Genomic DNA, 22,211 nt, shown 5'->3' with positions numbered 1-22,211 from the left:
AACGCTCCGCCGGCGCCAATTTCAAACAGCGGAACAAACTGAAAGCTCCGGTGCCAGACCCCACCCCCGGCCCCGGCCAGGGACCCCCTCCCCTCCCGGGATCCCCCGGGGTTCCCACCCGGCCCGCACCGCCGGGGACCCGGCCGGTCCGGCGCGAGCCCCCGTCCGGGGGCCCTGGCTCGGCCCGCAGGTTGGAGGAGCCCGGAGCCCGCCTTCGGAGCCACGGCCCAACGGCGGCGGCGACTGCAGTCTGGAGGTGAGCGGGATACAGGAATGGAGTCCCGGGCCTGGCCTGGGCACAGGCGGGGAGCGAGGCCTCCGGGCGCGGAGGTCAGGGCGTCTGGCAGCAGGGCACGGGCCACGAGTGGAGGTTTGGGCCACACGGGAAGAATCTGAGCCCGGGTGCAAATGTTTTCTGCATCCAACCTCCTGGCCGGGGCCGTCTCATTACTTAAAGCGCCCCTTGGCCTTCCCTGGAAGTCTGACCTCTGCACGCTGCCCACGGCCTCGGGAGGGCTGGGGTGGCCTTTCTTAGGCCGGCTGCGGCTGAGATGAACACTGAGCACAATTGTACTACGTTGAGTCAAAGACCAACCTGCACACATACTCCCCTGCTCCCAGGCTCTCACCACTAGGCAGCACTGCCTCCGTCTTACCCATTTGCAGGGCCCTTCTCCTGGGTCCTGAGAATGTAGCAAGATTTCCCCGCTCAGGATGGAGATGGCTCAGAGGACCACTCTGGAAGTTTCCCGGGCAAGAAAGTGTTGGCAATAATAATATCAGGCTGGTCAGAAAGTAGAAGAAAAAATTAAGACCTAGATATCCTGTGGAAAAAGAGGAATAATATCTACTGATCGATGCGGGGAGAGAGGGAAGCCTGGAAAGATCTGAAGTGAAAGTAAAACTGGCCGGGCGCGGTGGCTCACGCCTGTAATCCCAGCACTTTGGGAGGCCGAGACGGGCGGATCACGAGGTCAGGAGATCGAGACCATCCTGGCTAACACGGTGAAACCCCGTCTCTACTAAAAAATACAAAAAACTAGCCGGGCGAGGTGGCGGGCGCCTGTAGTCCCAGCTACTCGGGAGGCTGAGGCAGGAGAATGGCGTGAACCCGGGAGGCGGAGCTTGCAGTGAGCTGAGATCCGGCCACTGTACTCCAGCCTGGGCGACAGAGCGAGACTCCGTCTCAAAAAAAAAAAAAAAAAAAAAAAAAAAAGAAAGTAAAACTGAGATTTGGAGGTAGAGGTGTGGCGGGCCTGTGAACTCTGCAGATGACAAATGTCAAAAAATTACAGTTGCTTTTCAGGGAGAGAATAAGTGTCCTAAAAAAGAGACAGCCAATTCCTCTGTCTCCCAAAGTTCCATGAAATAGAATTATACAATTTTGCTTAATGGTAGAGTATTCCATGTATCTATTAAAATCAACAAAAGGCTGGGTGCAGTGGCTCACGCCTGTAATCCCAGCACTTTGGGTGGCCGAGGCGGGTGGATCATCTGAGGAGTTCAAGACCAGCCTGGTAAACATGGTGAAACCCTGTTTCTACTAAAAATAAATAAATAGATAAAAATTAGCCTGGCGTGGTGGTGGGCGCCTGTAATTGCAGCTACTCGGGAGGCTGAGGCAGAAGAATCGCTTCAACCCCGGAGGCGGAGGTTGCAGTGAGTTGAGATCGCGCCATTGGTCTTGCCTGGGTGACAAGAGCGAAACTTCCTCTCAAAAAAAAAAAAAAAAATTAAAAAAATCAACAAAAGACTTAAAAAGAAAAAAAAAGACTATGCTGTTAGCATTTCAGAACCACCTTAGTGTATTGATGATAGCTCATTCTGGTGGTAAGGAGACAGGGGTTACAGTCTTATTTCTGGAAAAGAAATTAATAAAGTGGCATGCTTAGAAAGTTAAAATATGTATAACCACATGCAAGTACTAAAATGCCACTGTATAAATACAGTACGAATTGTAAAAGAACACATTCTTTTTAAATTATAGCAAGTATAATAGCGTGTGAAATAAATGTCACCCTCTAAAGTTGTTCAGTGAACAAGCTGCACAGCTTTACATGGGCCTTCAATAGAGGTTTCCATTTTATGTGAGGTTTTGTAAACTGGGAGATGATTTTTCCAGTAGTGTGGCAATAGTACAATCTGCCTTTCTTCCCTGATTCTGTGTGCACTGGTCCTATTTACAAAGTAACATAAAAGTTAAAAAGCTTGGCCAGGTGACTTGCGGTGACTCATGCCTGTAATCCCAGCACTTTGGGAGGCCAAGCCAGGTGGATCACCTGAGTTCAAGACCAGCCTGAGCAACATGATGAAACCCTGTCTCTACTAAAAATACAAAAATTAACCGGGTGTGGTGGCAGGCGCCTGTAATCCCAGCTACTCAGGAGGCTGAGGCATGGGAATCGCTTAAACCCAGGCAGCAGAAATTGCAGTGAACTGAGATTGTGCCACTGCACTCCAGCCTGGGTGACAGAGTGAGACTCTGTCTCAAAAAAAAAAAAAAAAAAAAAAAAATTAAAAGGCTTTATCTTAGAATGGATTATGGGATCAGAGTTTTGTCAGGACTCCTAACTACCATATGCTTTCCTATTCTAGCATCTTCCATTCCTGTCCATACAGTCATTGCAAGTGATCTATTTATATTATAGTAGGCAATTATAGAGATTTCCACATATTTGTAGCTATCCCATCCACTTCTGTAGCTAAATATTTTGAAGCTTCAAGAAGGAGATCTTTGTCTATCTCCAGCCCAGTCCCATTTTTACCCTTTGAATTGCTTCTGTCTGCTGTAATTTTAGCCTTCTTTTGTCAGTAAAGCTTATCTCCTTATTATCTGAGGTCTTTACAAAAGTCCATGGAGTGTTTACCTGGGCCTTTAGGCTCATGTTCCTGATCATATGAAGAGGAGCACCTTTCTCTAAAAGAACCTCTTCTCAGCCTAAAAAATCTCTAACATCTTGCTGCTGTTTGCATTCTCCAGGGTCGACACTTGTGATTCTCAATGGAGAGTGAAAACGCAGATTCATAATGAAAACCAGCCCCCGTCGGCCACTGATTCTCAAAAGACGGAGGCTGCCCCTTCCTGTTCAAAATGCCCCAAGTGAAACATCAGAGGAGGAACCCAAGAGATCCCCTGCCCGACAGGAGCCTAACCAAGCAGAGGCCTCCAAGGAAGTGGCAGAGTCCAACACTTGCAAGTTTCCAGCTGGGATCAAGATTATTAACCACCCCACCATGTCCAACACCCAAGTGGTGGCCATCCCCAACAATGCCGACATCCACAGCATCATCACTGCACTGACTGCCAAGGGAAAAGAGAGCGGCAGTAGTGGGCCCAACAAATTCATCCTCATCAGTTGTGGGGGAGCCCCAACTCAGCCTCCAGGACTCCAGCCTCAAACCCAAACCAGCTATGATGCCAAAAGGACAGAAGTGACCCTGGAGACCTTGGGACCACAACCTGCAGCTAGGGATGGGAATCTTCCTAGACCACCTGGAGCCCTTTGCGAGCAGAAACGGGAGACCTGTGGTATGTGGTCTTCCAGGGAAAGGGGTGAGGGTGCCCAGCCTTTAGTGGCAAGGTCTGTGGTCAGTCTTGATGCTTGCAACAGTCAGGCATCTGGCCGAGCACAGTGGCTCACCCCTGTAATCCCAGCACTTTAGGAGGCTGAGGCAGGCAGATCACTTGAGGTCAGCAGTTCGAGACTAGCCTGGCCAACATGGCATGGTGAAACCTGTCTCAACTAAAAATATTTTAAAAACTAGCCAAGCGTGGTGGCTCACGCCTATAGTCCCAGCTACTCTGGAGACTGAGGCAGGAGAATCACCTCACTATGTTGCCCAGGCCAGGAGGAGGTGGCTGCAGTGAGCCAAGATCGCACATGGCACTCAAGCCTGGGCGACAGAGCAAGATTGTGTCTCAAAAAAACCAGAACAATCAGGCATCTAGCCTGAGCCAATGAAAGTCTTGTCTTCATCCTGAAAGCTTGACCCAGCCCCTTTGGGTGCTGTTGAAAGGGTTACAATTATAATTTAGAATTTCTGTTGCTTTGTTTATGTTGTAAAAGGATTATCTCTGTTTATCCTTTGTATTGACCCAAAAGAAAGTAAAAATAATTTTCCTTTCTTAAAAAAAATCTTGGCTAGGCGTGGTGGCTCACGCCTATAATCCCTGCACTTTGGGAGGCCGAGGCAGGTGGATCACCTGAGGTCAGGAGTTTGAGACCAGCCTGGCCAACATGGTAAAACCCCATCTCTACTAAAAATACAAAAAATTAGCTGGGCGTGGTGGCAGGCCCCTGTAATCCCAGCCACTTGGGAGGCCGAAGCAGGAGAATTGCTTGAACCCAGGAGTCGGAGGTTGCTGTGAGCCAAGATTGCACCATTGCACTCTAGCCTGGCCAACAGAATGAGACTCTGTCTCAAAAAAAAAAAAAACACAACAACAACAAAATTTCTATTTAAAAAAATGTTTTGTTTTGTTTTTTTTATTATTAAGAAGGGGTTTCAGCTGGGTGCGGTGGCTCACACCTGTAATAATCCCAGGACTTTGGGAGGCCGAGGCGGGCAGATCATGAGGTCAAGAGATCGAGACCATCCTGGCCAAAATGGTGAAACCCCGTCTCTTCCAAAAATACAAAAATTAGCCAGGCGTGGTGGCAGGCGCCTATAGTCCCAGCTACTCTGGAGGCTGAGGCAGGAGAATCGCTGAACCTGGGAGGCGGAGGTTGCAGTGAGCCGAGATTGTGCCACTGCATTCCAACCTGGCCACAGAGCGAGACTCTGTCTCAAAAAAAAATAAAAATGAACAAAAGAAGGGGTCTCAAAAAATACATAAATGAGGAAGGGGTCTCACTATGTTGCCCAGGCTGGTCTCAGACTCCTGAGCTCAAGGGATCCAACCATATGGGCCTCCCAAGGTGCTGGGATTACAGGCATGAACCACAGCGCCTGACTTCATTTTCCTTCTTTTTTTTTTTTTTTTTTTTTTTGAGATGGAGTCTTGCTCTGTTGCCCAGGCTGGAGTGCAGTCAGCTCACTGCGACCTCTGCCTCCTGGTTTCAAGTGATTGTCCTTAGTAGAGACACGGTTTCGCCATGTTAGCCAGGTTGGTCTTGAACTCCTGACCTCAGGTGATTCGCCCACCTTGGTCTCCCAAAGTACTGGGATTACAGGCGTGAGCCACTGTGCCTGGCCTCATTTTCCTTCTTGATAAGGGAGAAAGCTGAAGCAAGAGGAGGAAAATGACTTTTTCTTTAGAGATGGGGTCTCGCTCTGTCACCCAGGCTAGAGTGCAGTGGCGCAATCCCAGCTCACTCTAGCCTTGAACGCCTGGACTCAAGCCATTCTCCCACCTCAGCCTCCCAAGTAGCTGGGACTACAGGCATGCACTATCATGCCCAGTTAATTTTTTTTTTCTTTTTGCAGAGATGGGGTCCCACTATATTGCCCAGGCTGAAAAGTGACTATTTTGGTGTGCAGATCTCAATAATTCTTTTGTAAGGCTGCCTTGATTGATCTCTAAGGCTCAGTGTGGCTCAGCTTGAAATGCAATTTGAACTATGCTCCTACAGTTTTCCTGAAATGCATAATGGGGCAGAATAACTTAGAGCCACAATAGATTCAGCATGTGTTCTCTGTCCCTAAAGGTAGAGGTCTTGGACAAATGATCCCTAGCCACCAATTCTTTCTTTTCTTTTTTTTTTTTTTTTGAGATGGAGTCTCGCTCTGTCGCCCAGGCTGGAGTACAGTGGCGGGATCTCAGCTCACTGCAAGCTCCGCTTCCCGGGTTTACGCCATTCTCCTGCCTCAGCCTCCTGAGTAGCTGGGACTACAGGCACCCGCCATCTCATCCGGCTAGTTTTTTGTATTTTTTTTAGTAGAGACGGGGTTTCACCGTGTTAGCCAGGATGGTCTCAATCTCCTGACCTCGTGATCCACCTGTCTCGGCCTCCCGAAGTGCTGGGATTACAGGCTTGAGCCACCGCCCCCGGCCTCTTTTTTTTGTTTTTTTGTTTTTTTTTGAGACAGAGTCTCAACTCTGTCTCACCCAGGCTGGAGTGCAATGGCGCAGTGTTGGCTCACTGCAGCCTCCGCCTCCCAGGTTCGAGCGATTCTCCTATCTCAGCCTCCTGAGTTGTTGGGACTACAGGTGTGTGCCACCACACCCAGCTAATTATGTATTTTTGGTAGAGATGGGGTTTTACCATGTTGGCCAGGCTGGTCTTGAACTCCTGACCTCGGGAGGTCCACCCACCTCGCCCTCCCAAAGTGCTAGGATTACAGGTGTGAGCCACTGCGCCTGGCCTGCTAGCCACCAATTCTGATGGACATACTGGGCATCTGATGAGGCAGCTAAGTGGGGTGTTGGATGATTTTCCCTCTAGCAGATGGTGAGGCAGCAGGCTGCACTATCAACAAGAGCCTATCCAACATCCAGTGGCTCCGAAAGACGAGTTCTGATGGACTGGGCTCCTGCAGCATCAAGCAAGAGATGGAGGAGAAGGAGAATTGTCACCTGGAGCAGAGACAGGTTAAGGTGAATTGTTCTGTCCCTCACTAAAGATTCAGATCCAGTGTAGGGAATTCCTAGGTAGGGAAATGGATCAAGTGGCCTGATGGACCAGAATTGCCGAGTTCTGGTGTTAGCTCTCCACTTCATGCTCTTCTGTGTAACTTTTGAGCTACTTTTCTTTTCTGCCTGGGATCTTTTCTCCCCGATCCGTGAAATTTCCTTGAGGGCAGATCCCCTTGGTCACTCTGTATTCCAACCAGCACTGGGTTTAGTATTCTGTCCTTAGTAGGTATTCAGGAAATGATTAAGAGGTCTTCACTTTGGGAATCCTCTTGAACTTTTTTTTTTTTTTGAGACGGAGTCTCGCTGTGTCGCCCAGGCTGGAGTGCAGTGGCGTGATCTCGGCTCATTGCAAGCTCCGCCTCCCGGGTTCACGCCATTCTCCGGCCTCAGCCTCCCGAGTAGCTGAGACTACAGGTGCCCGCCACCACGCCCGGCTAGTTTTTTGTATTTTTAGTAGAGACGGGGTTTCACCGTGTTAGCCAGGATGGTCTCGATCTCCTGACCTCGTGATCCACCCGCCTCGGCCTCCCAAAGTGCTGGGATTACAGGCTTGAGCCACCGCGCCCGGCCCCTCTTGAACTTTAAAGATGTCTCCCAGGCCGGGCGCGGTGGCTCAAGCCTGTAATCCCAGCACTTTGGGAGGCCAAGACCGGCGGATCACGAGGTCAGGAGATCGAGACCATCCTGGCTAACACGGTGAAACCCCGTCTCTACCAAAAAAATACAGAAAACTAGCCGGGCGAGGTGACGAGCACCTGTAGTCCCAGCTACTCGGGAGGCTGAGGCAGGAAAATGGTGGGAACCCGGGAGGCGGAGCTTGCAGTGAGCCGAGATCTGGCCACTGCACTCCAGCCTGGGCGACAGAGCGAGACTCCATCTCAAAAAAAAAAAAAAAAAAAAAAGATGTCTCCCACAGTATGAACAGTGTAAATTGAATATAATATAATAAGGTAATTTTATTAGAAGATATAATATTAATAGCAGACAAAGTCAGTTTATATATAAATTTTTTTTTTAAGACAGCATCTTGCTCTGTTGCCCAGGCTGGAGCACAATGGTGCAATCATGGCTCTCTGCAGCCTCGACCTCCTAGGCCCAGCTGATCCTCCCACCTCAACCTCCCAGGCTCAGCTGATCCTCCCACCTCGACCTCCCAGGCTCAGCTGATCCTCCCACCTCAGTCCTCTGAGTAGCTGGGACTCAGGTGCACACCACCATGCCCAGCTAATTTTTGTATTTTTTGTAGAGATGGGGTTTTGCCCTGTTGCCCAGGCTGATTTCAAATTCCTGGGCTCTAGGGATCCTCCTGCCTCAGCCTCCCAAAGTGCTGGGATTACAGGCATGAACCACCAGCCTGGCCTAGATATGAATTTTAAATACTTCCCTAGCAATCAAAATTGAACCCAATCGTGTAGTCTGGGTTGTTTTTTTCCACAGTTACCAATATAATACATCTAGATTCTATTGTATATATGTGTTAATCATTCATTCAACAACCTTTATTTTCTTCTCAACTTTTATTTTAGGTTCAGGGGGCACATGTGCAGGTATGTTACATGGGTATATTGTGTGTTGCTGGGCTTTAGCGTACAAATGATTTTGTCCCCCAGGTAGTGAGCATAGTACCTGCTAGGTAGTTTTTCTATCTCCCCATCTTCCCACGCTCCACCCTCAAGTAGGCCCTGTTGTCTACTGTTCCCTTCCTCGTATCCACGTGTGCTCAATGTTTAGCTCTTCCTTTTTTTTTTTTTTTTTTTGAGGCAGAGTCTTGCTCTGTGTCCCAGGCTAGAGTGTAGTAGTGCGATCTCAGCTCATTGCTACCTCCACCTCCCAGGTCAAGCAATTCTCCTGCCTCAACCTCCTGAGTAGCTGGGATTACAGGTACCCGCCACCACGCCTGGCTAATTTTTGTATTTTTAGTAGAGACGGGGTTTCACTATGTTGGCCAGGCTGGTCTTGGACTCCTGACATCATGATCCACTCGCCTTGGCCTCCCAAAGTGCTGGGATTACAGGTGTGAGCCACCATGCCCAGCCTCTTTTTTTTTTTTTTTTTTTTTTCTCTCTTTGAGACGGATTCTCGCTCTGTTGCCAGGCTGGAGTGCAGTGGCACAATCTCTGCTCACTGAAACCTCTGCGTCCCAGGTTCAAGTGATTCTCCTGCCTCAGCCTCCCGAGTAGCTGGGACTACAGGCACCCGCCACCACGCCCGGCTAATTTTTTTATTTTTAGTAGAGACAAGGTTTCACCATGTTGGCCGGGATAGTATCAATCTCTTGAGCTCGTCATCCTCCTGCCTTGGCCTCCCAAAGTGTTGGGATTACAGGCGTGAGCCACCATACCTGGCCTAGTTCCTACTTATAAGTGAGAACATGCAGTATTTGATTTTCCGTTCCTGCATTAAATCACTTAGGATTATGGCCTCCAGCTCAACAATCTTTAAAAGTGAAAATTTGGCCAGGCGCGGTAACTCATGCTTGTAATCGCAGGGCTTTGGGAGGCCGAGGTGGATGGATCAACTGAGGTCAGGAATTTGAGACCAGCCTGACCAACATGGAGAAACCCTGCCTCTACTAACAATACAAAATTAGTTGGGCGTGGTGGTACATGCCTGTAATCCCAGCTACTCAGGAGACTGAGGCAGGAGAATCACTTGAACCCAGGAGGCAGAGCTTGTGGTGAGCCAAGATCGTGCCATTGCACTCCAACCTGGGCAGCAAGAGCCAAACTCCGTCTCAAAAAAAAAAAAAGTGAAAATGTACATGCATGTGTACATAAGTAAATATTAATTGTGCTATAAACATAAAATTTGTGTACTTTAGGAAGTAATATCTCAGTTTTTAAAAATGTGAGCATGGTGGCTCACAATTGTAATCCCAGCACTTTGGGAGGCCAAGGTGGACAGATTACTTGAGCCCAAGAGTTCTAGGGCAGCCTGGGCAACATAGCAAAACCCTGGTCTCTACTAAAAATACAAAAAAAAAAAAAAAATAGCCGGACACAATGGCTCACGCCTGTAATCCCATCACTCTGGGAGGCCGACGCAGGTGGATCACCTGAGGTCAGGAGTTCGAGACTAGCTTAGCCAATATTGTGAAACCCCATCTCCACTAAAAATACAAAAAAAGTAGCCGGGCGTGGTGGCAGGCACCTGTAATCCCAGCTACTTGGGAGGCTGAGACAGGAGAATCGCTTGAACCCAGGAGGCAGAGGTTGCAGTGAGCCAAGATTGCACCATTGCACTCCAGCCTGGGCAACAAGAGTGAAACTCCATTTAAAAAAAAAAAAAATAGCCAGGCGTGGTGGTTTATGCCTGTAGTCCCAGCTACTTGGAGGCTGAGACCGGAGGATCACCTGAGCCTGGGGAGGTCAGGGCTGCAGTAAGCTGTGATCTAGCCACTACACTCTATCCTGGGTGACACAGTGAGACCCTGTCTCAAAAAAAGAAAAAAAAATGTGAATGATCAGATCTTTGCCTAAAACTTACCTAACTGTGTGCTTTGCAGGCATTGTCTGACTCATACTCCTGGGAATATTTCTCTCATACAAACATTGAAATGAGATGGGTTTATTCACAACACATCAGGAATAGAAATGGGACTAAGACCTAGGTTTCTTGACCCACAAGTCTGAAAAATGGGCATGGTTTTAGTGTAACATCAATGCTTTGAGAATCAAAGTACATACTCAAACTTTCCTGCGAAATTACAACTGGAAGGGACTGGATTTTCTCCAAATTCAACAAAATGAATGATGACAAAACCAGTTTCTTATTGGCTAGGGTCTAGGCTAGATCATCTCCAAGATCCTTCCCAACTCTAAAATTGTATTCTATGAGATAGCGGTCTCAGATGAGTTTGTTTCTAGTACCATCCTATGGGATAAAGGTTTCTCTAGATATTCTTTAAGGGCTTGGGTTGGGGTAGTTCTCATGAACTCTTTTGTGTCATTCCCTTTGTCATAATCCTCAGGTTGAGGAACCTTCGAGACCATCAACGTCCTGGCAGAACTCTGTGTCTGAGCGGCCACCCTACTCTTACATGGCCATGATACAATTCGCCATCAACAGCACTGAGAGGAAGCGCATGACCTTGAAAGACATCTATACTTGGATAGAGGACCACTTTCCCTATTTTAAGCACATTGCCAAGCCAGGCTGGAAGGTAATATGTCCCAATGCAACCAAAATCAAGGTCAGTCCAGCCTGACAGACTGTCTCCAGTGCTGTGCTGCAACTTGTATCTGGGACAGCAGTTAAGTGCAAAGGATACTAGAATGATAAACGTATCTTTTGGGTTGTGACTCAATCTTATTGAATCCAGGCAAAATCATTAACAAGAGCTCTTTAACTACTTCATCTGTTACTACCTAAAGTTCACGAAGAGTCTTCAATGTAGCACTCAAGCCCACTTTTCTGCTACACTGAACAGCAGTCCTAGATGCCAGCAGCTAGAGTGGCTAAGTAGTTTTATGAAAATGTCTTGATTAAAAAAAAAGAATGCTGTGAACCTTATGACCCAAGACGTCATCTCCTATAGCATCACATACCATTTCTAGTGGGCAGGGGTTTTCCTTTCACTTCATTCATGGAAAGACCAAGATGCCTGGGAGTCAGTGTAGCTCATGCAGTTGGTCAGTGTCAGAGCCACAAATGAGGTCTTCTCACGGGTGCTCAGTTCCAAGCCAAGTGTGCTTTGTTTTCCTCATGGTAGAACTCTTTCTTTTTTTTTTTTTTTTGAGACAGAGTCTTGCTCTGTCGCCCAGGCTGGAGTGCAATGGCAGATCTCAGGTCACTGCAACCTTCACCTACAAGGTTCAAGCGATTCTCCTGCCTCAGCCTCCCAAGTAGCTGGGACTACAGGCATGCACCACCACACCTGGCTAATTTTTTTGTATTTTTAGTAGAGACGGGTTTCACCATGTTGGTCAGGCTGGTCTCGAACTCCTAACATCAAATGATCCGCCCGTCTCGGCCTCCCAAAGTGCTGGGATTACAGGCATGAGCCACTGCACCTGGCCCCTCATGGTAGAACTCTTAACTTTACTCCCTTCCATCAGCTTACTTTCCTAGTTTTTTTTTGTTTGGTTGGTTTTTTGAGACAGGGTCTCACTCTGTTGCCTGGGCTGGAATACAGCCTTAGCCCCTTGGGCTCAAGCTCTTCCCTCCTCAACCTCCCAAGTAGTTGGGATAACAGGTGCACTACCACAGTCCACTAATTTTTTTTGTTGTTGTTGTAAAGGCAGTTGCCCAGGCTGGTTATTATGTTGCCCAGGCTGGTCTGAACTCCTAGTCTCAAGCACTCCTCCTGCCTTAGCCTCTCAGTGCACTGTGATTACAGGTGTGAGCCCCCACACCCAGCCTTAATTTCCTAGTTTCCTGTTTGCTTGTTTGTTTGTTTGAGGCAGGGCCTCACTCTGTCAACCAGGCTGGAGTGCAGTGACACGATCTTGGCTTGCTTCATTCTCTGCCTCCCAGGTTCAAGTGATTCTCCTGCCTCAGCCCCCCGACTAGTTGGGACTACAGGCATGCGCTACCATGCCTGGCTAATTTTTATATTTTTGACAGAGACAGGGTTTTGCCATGTTTGCTAGGCTGGTCTCAAACTCCTGGCCTCAAGTGATCCACTCGCCTCGGCCTCCCACAGTGCTGGGATTATAGGCGTGAGCCACCACGCCAGGCCTAATTCCCTAGTTTCTTAATTTCTCTGACTCACCTGTCTTGCTATTGATCACTGCCTCACAGCCTTACTCTGCTTTTCTAGCCCCTGACAGCTATCCAGGTCTTTTCTTTATCACAATCTAAGGTTGACATCAGTCTTTGTTCCCGTAGAATAGATGGGTTTATGGCTGAGGGTGACAGCTCTGCGGTGTGGAGTGTGAGGAGAGTTGCCGAGAGACAGGGCTACAAAGACACCAGAGGAAGCCTGTGCCAAGCACAGTGGGAGGGGCCTGAGGCTGGTTTCCCCATGTGTTTGAAGGGTGATGTTTCTGAACCTAAAGTAACTGATAACCAATTGTCTTGCTCTTCTTCCAGAACTCCATCCGCCACAACCTTTCCCTGCATGACATGTTTGTCCGGGAGACGTCTGCCAATGGCAAGGTCTCCTTCTGGACCATTCACCCCAGTGCCAACCGCTACTTGACATTGGACCAGGTGTTTAAGGTGAATGCCCTGCTTTTCTCTAAATAGGGCCTAAGTTGGAGGTCGTCATAGCCATCTCAAAAGGAAACAAGTTCTGCTAGTGATGCTTTCATTTGATCGGGGGAGAGTTAGAAGCCAGCCAATTAGTGACTTACACAAAACCCACTGAATTAAGTACAGTTGACAAATACCAAATGACACATTTTTGTGCTAGACCAGAGCAAGGAGAGGGCTGTTCTGACCCAACAGAGAGGGCTTCCCAGGGCAGTGTTTTCCTAACTTCCCTGTGAATGGGAATTGCCTGGGACATTGTTAAAACACAGCTTCCCAGACCCCTCTCTTGGGGCTCTTGATTTAGCGCTTCTGGGATGGGCCCAGGAATTTGTATTTTTAGCAAGCATCTCAGATGATTCTTCCAAGAAATTCTGGGAATGCTTGCTCTAAAAAAAGCCCTTCCTGCCGGGTGCGGTGGCTCACGCCTGTGATCCCAGCACTTTGGGAGGCCGAGGCAGGTGGATCACCTGAGGTCGGGAGTTCGGCCTGACCAACATGGAGAAACCCCGTCTCTACTAAAAATACAAAATTAGCCGGGTGTGGTGGCGCATGCCTGTAATCCCAGCTACCTGGGAGGCTGAGGCAAGAGAATCCCTTCAACCCAGGAGGCAGACGTGGTGGAGAGCTGAAATCGTACTACTGCACTCCAGCCTGGGCAGTAAGAGTGAAACTCCGTCAAAAAAAAAAAAAGCCCTTCCTTAGGCTGCAGACCAGAAGCTGAGCTACTAGAACGTCTCTTTAGACAGAAGCTATTTTGGCATTTCAGAGTGCCTACAAGGCTGCAGCCATTCTCCTGGGAGGGACGGTTGTCTGGGGTGTCTTTTGTCTTCGGTCAGGAATAGGTGTTTTTCCCGATCTGGTCCAATTGACCACGTTGGTGGTAACTTCATCTCCTTTCTCTCCCACAATGCCTGGCCGCCACCAGCCACTGGACCCAGGGTCTCCACAATTGCCCGAGCACTTGGAATCAGTAAGGTTCTTTCCCTCTGGCTCGGGGCTTGGCCTTGTTTTCCTTTCACTGCTCAGCATGGCTTTATGGACAGAGACAAGCTATGATGTGGGGAAGGGTGCCTATGGCCATGTGACTGCCAGCTCTAGACACAGAACATACTGAGACTCGGGCACACACCCACTTCCCTCCCCTCCCATGGGCATCACAGGGGTACACTGAGCAGAGCGGGGCGTGGCAGGGGAGCATGCTGCAGCGGCCACAAGCGCATGGCGCCAGCCTCACGGGCGGCAGTGCGCTCGCTCACTTTTGTGCCTAGCTTTTCTTTGTCACGCATATAGCTACCTGCTCTGGCATCCCCCAGGGGTGTTGAGGACACATGGGTGAGGCGGTAGTGCCACTCTGCCATCACGTGTCTGTAGGCCACCCACCAGCCCACTAACCATGGTTTTGGAGACCGCTCGCCTGCGTCCATCCCCTCAGGTTGGCCTCCTCTCTCTGGGCTGTCGGTTAACTCAAGCACACGCCACCAGAGCAGCTGGTGGGGTTTTGCCATCCCCTCTTTACCTTATTAACACAGGTTTCTTTCTCTCCCCACCTGCCACAAGCAGCAGCAGAAACGACCGAATCCAGAGCTCCGCCGGAACATGACCATCAAAACTGAACTCCCGCTGAGCGCACGTTAGTATGGGAGAGGGGGCCTCGGGCCTGGTCCTTGTTCTGGGGGCACAGCTTTAGGGAACCAGACTTCAGGATTCTGTTCCCACCTCAAAGGGATCTGAGCCCAGAGAAGGAGAGCAAAGCTCCTGGGGCTCAGAAGGGGTGTACTCCAGTCCCCCTGCTCCTGATCTCTCGTGTTTCCTCCTAGGGCGGAAGATGAAGCCACTGTTACCACGGGTCAGCTCATACCTGGTGCCTATCCAATTCCCGGTGAACCAGTCACTGGTGTTGCAGCCCTCGGTGAAGGTGCCATTACCCCTGGCGGCTTCCCTCATGAGCTCAGAGCTTGCCCGCCATAGCAAGCGAGTCCGCATTGCCCCCAAGGTGGGTGTCCTGTTTTCCTCTGAAGAGAGATTCTGGCCCATTAAGAATGTTGAACCTTCAGCTTGGCAAAGCACTCTGAGAAGTGTTCCTTGAGAGCTTTTAAAGTAGACAAGGCATAAAAACATAGGGAAGTGTAATAGCATTAGAAGAGCTAAAAAGGTATTTAGATTACAATGTCAGTGGTGTCAGAAGGCCCATAAATACCTGATGAGTTTGTAAGAATTCAGACAAGGGTGATTGTGATAGATAAGCTAGGATGATTAAGGAAGATACACAAGGGAGGCAGGCCTTAGAAAGAGGTGGATTTGGTCAGGTGCGGTCTCTCACGCCTGTAATCCCAGCACTTTGGGAGGCCAAGGCAGGTGGATCAAGAGGTCGGGAGTTCGAGACCAGTGTGGCCAACGTGGCGAAACCCTGTCTCTACTAAAAAATGCAAAAATTAGCTGGGCGTGGTGGCACATGCCTGTAATCCCAGCTACTCGGAAGGCTGAGGCTGGAGAATCACTTGAGCCCAGGAGGGGGAGGTTGCAGTGAGCCGAGATCACACCACTGCACTCCAGCCTGGGTGACAGAGCGAAACTCCGTCTCAAAAAAAAAAAGAAAGAAAGAAAGAAGTGGATTTGAGGTTAGACGCTGTGGGTCTCACTTGTAATCCCGACACTTTGGGAGGCCGAGGCAGGGGTATTGCTTACCACCAAGAGTTCAAGACCAGCCAGGGCAACATAGCAAGACCCCAGTCTCTGCTAAAAATACCAAAAAAAAAAAAAAAATTTAGCCAGGGTGGTAGTACATGCCTGTGGTACCAGCTACTCAGGAGGCTGAGGCAGAAGGATCACTTGAGCCCAGGAGGTTGAGGCTGCAGTGAGCCCTGTTTGTACCACTGCACTCCAGCCTGAGCAATAGTGAGGCCCTGTCTCAAAAAAGAAAAAAGAAAAAGTAGATTTGGGTAAGCAAACAGGTGTGGAGAGAGCATTCTAATGGGCAGTGCCATGGAGGCAGGAAATGCAGTTTGTACCTGGCAGTAGTAGGGTGACTGGGTCAGAGTAGCTCAGGGTTTCTCACGTAAGTCCTATTAACGTTCACAGCTGGAGAATTCTTTGTTGGACGTGGAAGGGACTGTCCTGTGCATTGAAGGGTGTTTAGCAGCATCCCTTGTTTTCCCCACTAGATGCCAGTAGCACCCACCACAGGTGCGACAATTAAAATGCTTCCAGACATTGCCAAATGTCCCCTGGCAGGGAGGGAATCACCCTGCTTGAGTATCACTGGTCTCGCTTGAGGGGAAGGTGAGAAGGGCAAATTCAGAGCAAACTGGGATCAGCCATCAGATCTGCACTTAGCGCTGTTAAAGCGTTCTGTAAGTAAGGGCTGACATGTAACCAAAGTGAAAGGCTTCCCCCATCCCCTTCAGAGAGATGAAAATAGCATCAACTCTGGAGTTCAGAGCAACTTGGGTTTGCTTCTTTTTTAATATACAAAATATTTTGAGCCATGAACAGTGGCTCACACCTATAATCCTAGCAGTTTGGGAGGCCAAGGAGGAGGATCACTTGAGGCCAGGAGTTCAAGACCAGCCTGGGCAGCAAAGTAAGACCCTGTCTCTAACAAAAAAAAACATTTTTTTTTTATTGGCCAGGTATTTTCATGGATACCTGTTGTCCCAGCCACTTGGGAGGCTGAGGCAGAAGGATTACTTGAGCTCCAGAGCTAGAGGCTGCAATGAGCTATAATCGTGCCACTGCGTTCTAGCTTAAGCAACAAAATGAGACCGTCTCTAAAACAAAATGTCTTTAATTATAAATAAAATATGTTACACACAAAATTATATTAAAAAATACATAATTTAGCATAAATGCATTAATGTGGTTGTAGCATGTACACTGTTTTGGTTTTAATGCAGTGGTTTTTTTCTCCCCTTTCCTTTTTGGCTCCCCTCTCCACCCTACTATCACCCACATCACCCCGACTCCCAAGATAACTGGTTGATAATTTATGATGCTTTCTTGCATATTTTATCGATGCTCCTAGTTATAATATACATGTATAGCGGTAGCCATTTTATATGTACACATAAAACACATAGAACATTGATGATGTGATCGTGTTGTACATACTTCTCTACATGTCTTTTTTTTTTTTCTGAGACGGAGTCTCACTCTGTCGCCCAGGCTGGAGTACAGTGGCATGATCTTGGCTCACCACAACCTCCCCATCCCAGGTTCAAGCGATTCTCCTGCCTCAGCCTCCTTGAGTAGCTGAGATTACAGGTGCCCGCCACCATGCCCAGCTAATTTTTGTATTTTTAGTAGAGATGGGGTTTCACCATGTTGGTCAGGCTGGTCTCGAACTCCTGACCTCATGATCCGCCAGCCTTGGCCTCCCAAAGTGTTGGGATTACAGGCGTGAGCCACCGCGCCCGTCCTCTACATGTCTGAACTCAAAAATACCTCATGGAAGTTCTTCCAAGTCGCTTGGCATAGTTCTAATTCATTATTTTTTAGTGTCCATGTAATATTCCATGATGTGGCTACACCACAAATTTTTCAGCCATTCCACTTTTATGGACATATTCTGTTTCTCAATTTTTGCCCAATGAATGACATTGCAATACATATGTTTGCAAGGATCTCTGTTACTAGTGCTTTCATTTCTCTAGGATAGAGTCCCAGATGTGAGATTGCTGGGTGAGAAGGTATTTTAAATTCTACTAAATATTGCTAGATTGCTTTCCAAAAAAGCTATGATAAGTCATGTTTAAACCAACAATATATGATAAGATCTGTATCTTTGCCAGCAATTGGTATTATTAGTCTACTATTTGCCAATCTAATGTGTATAGCTTATGTCTTCTTGTTTAATTTTTTTAATGTTTTATTTATTTATTTTTAAATCTTTTATTTCCATAGGTTTTTGGGGAACAGGTGGTGTTTGGTTACATGAGTAAGTTCTTTAGTGGCGATCTGTGAGATTTTGGTACACCCATCACCCTCTTGTTTAATTTTGTCTTTCTTTGTTTATCAGTAAGTCTGAGCACCCTGTCATTACATTTGGTGACTTGGAATCGTCCTCTATGGATTGCTTATTTATGGGCATTGCCCATTTTTCTAAAGGTTCTGTTATCAATTTGTGAGAGCTCTTTGTTTTTCTTTTTTCCCTTTTTTTTTTGAAATGGAGTCTTGCTTTATCGCCCAGGCTGAAGTACAGTGGTGTGATCTTGGCAACCTCCGCCTCCCAGGTTCAAGTAATTCTCATGCCTCAGCCTCCTGAGTAGCTGGGATTACAGGTGCCCGCCACCATGCCCGGCTAATTTTGTATTTTTAGTAGAGACAGGGTTTCACCATATTGGTCAGGCTGGTCTCGAACTCCTGACCTCAGATGATCTGCCTACCTCAGCCTCCCAAAGTGCTGGATTACAGGCGTGAGCCACCGCGCCCAGCCCCCTGTGAGAGCTCTTTGTTGTTAAAATAATCTTCTGTCTTTTATGCTGAAGATATTTTTCTACTTCTATTATCTCTTTTCTTTTCTTTTTTTTCCTTTTCTTTTCTTCGGAGACAGGGTCTTGCTACGTTGCCTAGTCTGGAGTCCAGTGGTGTAATGAAGGCTCACTGCATCCTCGACCTCCCAGGCTCAAGTGATCCTCCCACTTCAGCCTCCCACCTGTGGCTGGAACTGCAGGTGCACGCCACCACGCCCAGCTAATTAAAATATTTTTTTGTAGAGATGGGATCTCACTATGTTGCTCAGGCTGGTCTCAAACTGGCCTCAGTGTCCCAAAGTGCTGGGATTACAGGCATTGTTTGTTTGTTGTGTCTTAATTTTGTTTATGGTATCTCTTGCCACAGTAAAATTTTGCATTTGTATGTAGTCAAATGTCTCTCTTCTCTTTTACAGCTTATGGGTTTCCAGTCTTGGTTAAGAAGGTCACCCGCACCCTCAGATTGTATATGTAGTCTCCTAGATTCTCTTTCAGGATTTGTATGATTTTAAGGTTTTCATTTTTTTTAAAGCCAGTCAAATTTAGCAGTTGGGGGTTGTGTACCAACTTTAGTGACAATAATGTCACTACCCACTACCGTCAGAGCAGCCTAAGGTTCTTTTTTTTTTTTTTTTTTGAGACGGAGTCTCGCTCTGTCGCCCAGGCTGGAGTGCAGTGGCGCGATCTCGGCTCACTGCAAGCTCCGCCTCCCGAGTTCACGCCATTCTCCCGCCTCAGCCTCCCGAGTAGCTGGGACTACAGGCGCCCGCCACCGCGCCCGGCTAATTTTTTTTTGTATTTTTAGTAGAGACGGGGTTTCACCGTGGTCTCGATCTCCTGACCTTGTGATCCGCCCGCCTCGGCCTCCCAAAGTGCTGGGATTACAGGCGTGAGCCACCGCACCCGGCCAGCCTAAGGTTCTAATTTGCATGCGTTCAATCTTTGTAAGCCGTGTAAGACAGGCATGCAATTTTATTTCCTCTCGGATGAATGCTATTAGAATTATGCCACTACATACTACATGCTCTCATCTTTTACCCCCAGAATTGAACTGCCAGCTTCAACATATATTGTATTCTCATATTTAATAGATTTTAAGACTTTAAAACGACACAAAGAGGATCAGTACCAATATGTGATTTTTTTGTGCATCCTGTCCGGTGACCGTTGGCTGAAGCCAGAGTTCCCTTTCACCTTGTCTCTGTTTCCCTTTCAGGTGCTGCTAGCTGAGGAGGGGACAGCCCCTCTTCCTTCTGCAGGGCCAGGGAAAGAGGAGAAACTGCTGTGTGGAGAAGGGCTGTGTCCTTTGCTTCCAGTTCAGTCTATCAAGGAGGAACAAATCCAGCCTGGGGAGGAAATGCCGCACTTAGCGAGACCCATCAAAGTGGAGAGCCCCCCCTTGGAAGAGTGGCCCTCCCCGGCCCCGTCCTTCAAAGAGGAATCATCTCACTCCTGGGAGGATTCACCCCAATCTCCCACCCCAAGACCCAAGAAGTCCTACGGTGGGCTTAGGTCGCCAACCCGGTGTGTCTCGGAAATGCTTGTGATCCCACACAGGGAGAGGAGGGAGAGGAGCCGGTCTCGGAGGAAACAGCATCTACTGCCTCCCTGCGTGGCTGAGCCGGAGCTGCTCTTCTCAGAGGGGCCCAGTACTTCCCGCTGGGCCGCAGAACTCCCGTTCCCGGCAGACTCCTCTCAGCCTGCCCCCCAGCTCAGCTACCCCCAGGAAGAGGGAGGACCTTTTAAGACACCCATTAAGGAAACGCTGCCCATCTCCTCCACCCCGAGCAAATCTGTCCTCCCCAGAACGCCTGAATCCTGGAGGCTCACGCCCCCAGCCAAAGTAGGGGGGCTGGATTTCAGCCCAGTACAAACCCCCCAGGGCGCCTCTGGCCCCTTGCCTGACCCCCTGGAGCTGATGGATCTCAGCACCACTCCACTGAAAAGCGTTCCCCCCTTTGAATCACCGCAAAGGCTCCTCAGTTCAGAACCCTTAGACCTCGCCTCCGTCCCCTTTGGCAACTCTTCTCCCTCAGATATAGAAGTCCCCAAGCCAGGCTCCCCGGAGCCACAGGTTTCTGGCCTCGCAGCCAATCGTTCTCTGACAGAAGGCCTGGTTCTGGACACAATGAATGATAGCCTCAGCAAGATCCTGCTGGACATCAGCTTTCCTGGCCTGGAGGAGGACCCACTGGGCCCTGACAACATCAACTGGTCCCAGTTTATTCCTGAGCTACAGTAGAGCCCTGCCCTTGCCCTTGTGCCCAAGCTGTCCACCGTCCTGGGCACTCCTGTGGCTGAGCAGTCCGAGGCTCAGTGCACCCCAAGCCTCTGAGTGAGGACAGCAGGCAGGGACTGTTCTGCTCCTCTTAGCTCTCTGCTGCCTGATTATGCAAAGGTAGCAGTCACACCCTAGCCACTGCTGGGACCCTGTGTTCCCCAAGAGTATCTGATTCCTCTGCTGTCCTTCCCAGGAGCTGAAGGGTGGGAACAACAAAGGCAATGGTGAAAAGAGATTAGGAACTCCCCAGCCTGTTTCCATTCTGTGCCCAGCAGTCTCTCACCTTCCCTGATCTTTGCAGGGTGGCCCTTGTAAATAGTGTCAATCCTCCAAATTATCCTCTAATTATAAATGTAAGCTTATTTCCTTAGATCATTATCCAGAGACTGCCAGAAGGTGGGTAGGATGACTGGGGTTTCAATTGACTTCTGTTCCTTGCTTTTAGTTTCGAGAGAAGGGAAGACCTGCAGTGCACGGTTTCTTCCAGGCCGAGGTACCTGGATCTTGGTTCTTTACTGCAGGGACCCAGACAAGTGGATCTGCTTGCCAGAGTCCTTTTTGCCCCTCCCTGCCACCTCCCCGTGTTTCCACGTGAACTTTCCTGCAAGAAGAAATCCTGGTTTAAAAAGTCTTTTGTATTGGGTCAAGAGTTGAATTTGGGGTGGGAGGATGCAGCTGAAGCAGAGTGTGGGTGCCCAGATGTGCGCTATTAGATGTTTCTCTGATAATGTCCCCAGTCATACCAGGGAGACTAGCATTGACGAGCACTCAGGTGGAGGCTTGAGAAAGCCAAAAGAGCCCCTGACCTGCCCGGCTTCCTTAGCTTGCCCCTCAGCTTTGCAAAGAGCCACCCTAGGCCCCAGCCTAGGGTGTGAGCCGGCTTGAGAACACTACTGTAACTATCTACTCAATAAAAGTGAGGGTGGACATGCTGGGCTCTGTGGTTTATTGGTGTCTGATTCCTAAGGCACCAGGAGAGGTTGGAAAAGAAAGAGGGTGTTGATGGAGACAATGGTGATAGGGAGGCCGGGCGCGGTGGCTCACGCCTGTAATCCCAGCACTTTGGGAGGCCGAGGCGGGTGGATCACAAGGTCAGGAGATCGAGACCACGGTGAAACCCCGTCTCTACTAAAAATACAAAAAATTAGCCGGGTGCGGTTGTGGGCGCCTGTAGTCCCAGCTACTCGGGAGGCTGAGGCAGGAGAATGGCGTGAACCCGGGAGGCGGAGCTTGCAGTGAGCCGAGATCGCGCCACTGCACTCCAGCCTGGGCGACAGAGTGAGACTCCGTCTCAAAAAAAAGAAAAAAAAAAAATGGTGATAGGGAAGAGGCAAGGCCTGAAGTTGACCCAAAGAAGCAGTTGGAGCACCTTGCACAGGCACACACTCTACAACACCAATTGCCGCTTTTCCCAGTGCCAGTCCTGCACAGCTCACCTCTTTTCCCTGTCGTCTCCAACCTTGTTCCTTGGGACCTTTGGACCTGCTGGTTAACTTAGGCCTTTTGAGGGTTCCTTAAGGAGAAAAGCTCATGAGGGGTAGGGCTCCCTGAACATCAGGGCAGGATGGGCCCAGTTACAGGTGCTCCATTCCCACTGCCATCCCCACCCTGAGGCCTGGGAGCCAGCCTGCCCTGCTTTTCTCCTGCCCGGCAGCAGCTCCTGTTACCATCTTTTGCAGTCAGAATTAAA

At 49.0% G+C, this 22,211-nt stretch overlaps 1 protein-coding gene across 22 annotated transcripts; it reads left to right on the top strand.

Moving 5' to 3' along the window:
• FOXM1 (forkhead box M1) lies at nt 1–21,453 on the top strand. Of its 22 annotated transcripts, XM_074006082.1 has the most exons (11): nt 1–256; nt 2,981–3,529; nt 6,387–6,538; nt 8,104–8,124; nt 10,548–10,739; nt 12,611–12,739; nt 13,698–13,742; nt 14,330–14,402; nt 14,590–14,765; nt 17,672–17,705; nt 19,457–19,615. In XM_074006082.1, exons 2-11 carry the CDS (start codon nt 3,028–3,030, stop codon nt 19,468–19,470), a joined length of 1,338 nt encoding a protein of 445 aa, XP_073862183.1. In that variant the 5' UTR covers nt 1–256; nt 2,981–3,027; the 3' UTR covers nt 19,471–19,615. The 22 variants fall into 22 exon arrangements, with proteins under 22 accessions (XP_073862183.1, XP_065379631.1, XP_005569878.3 ...); XM_065523559.1 differs by lacking the exon at nt 8,104–8,124 and having other exon boundaries at nt 6,390–6,538; nt 14,333–14,402; nt 19,457–21,453; XM_005569821.4 differs by lacking the exon at nt 17,672–17,705 and having other exon boundaries at nt 6,390–6,538; nt 19,457–21,453.
• The last annotated feature ends 758 nt before the right edge of the window (nt 21,454–22,211 follow it).

This window comes from Macaca fascicularis, chromosome 11 (assembly GCF_037993035.2).
Source record: "Macaca fascicularis isolate 582-1 chromosome 11, T2T-MFA8v1.1".
Classification (NCBI taxonomy): Eukaryota; Metazoa; Chordata; class Mammalia; order Primates; family Cercopithecidae; genus Macaca; species Macaca fascicularis.
This window is presented reverse-complemented; position numbering and strand designations above follow the sequence as displayed.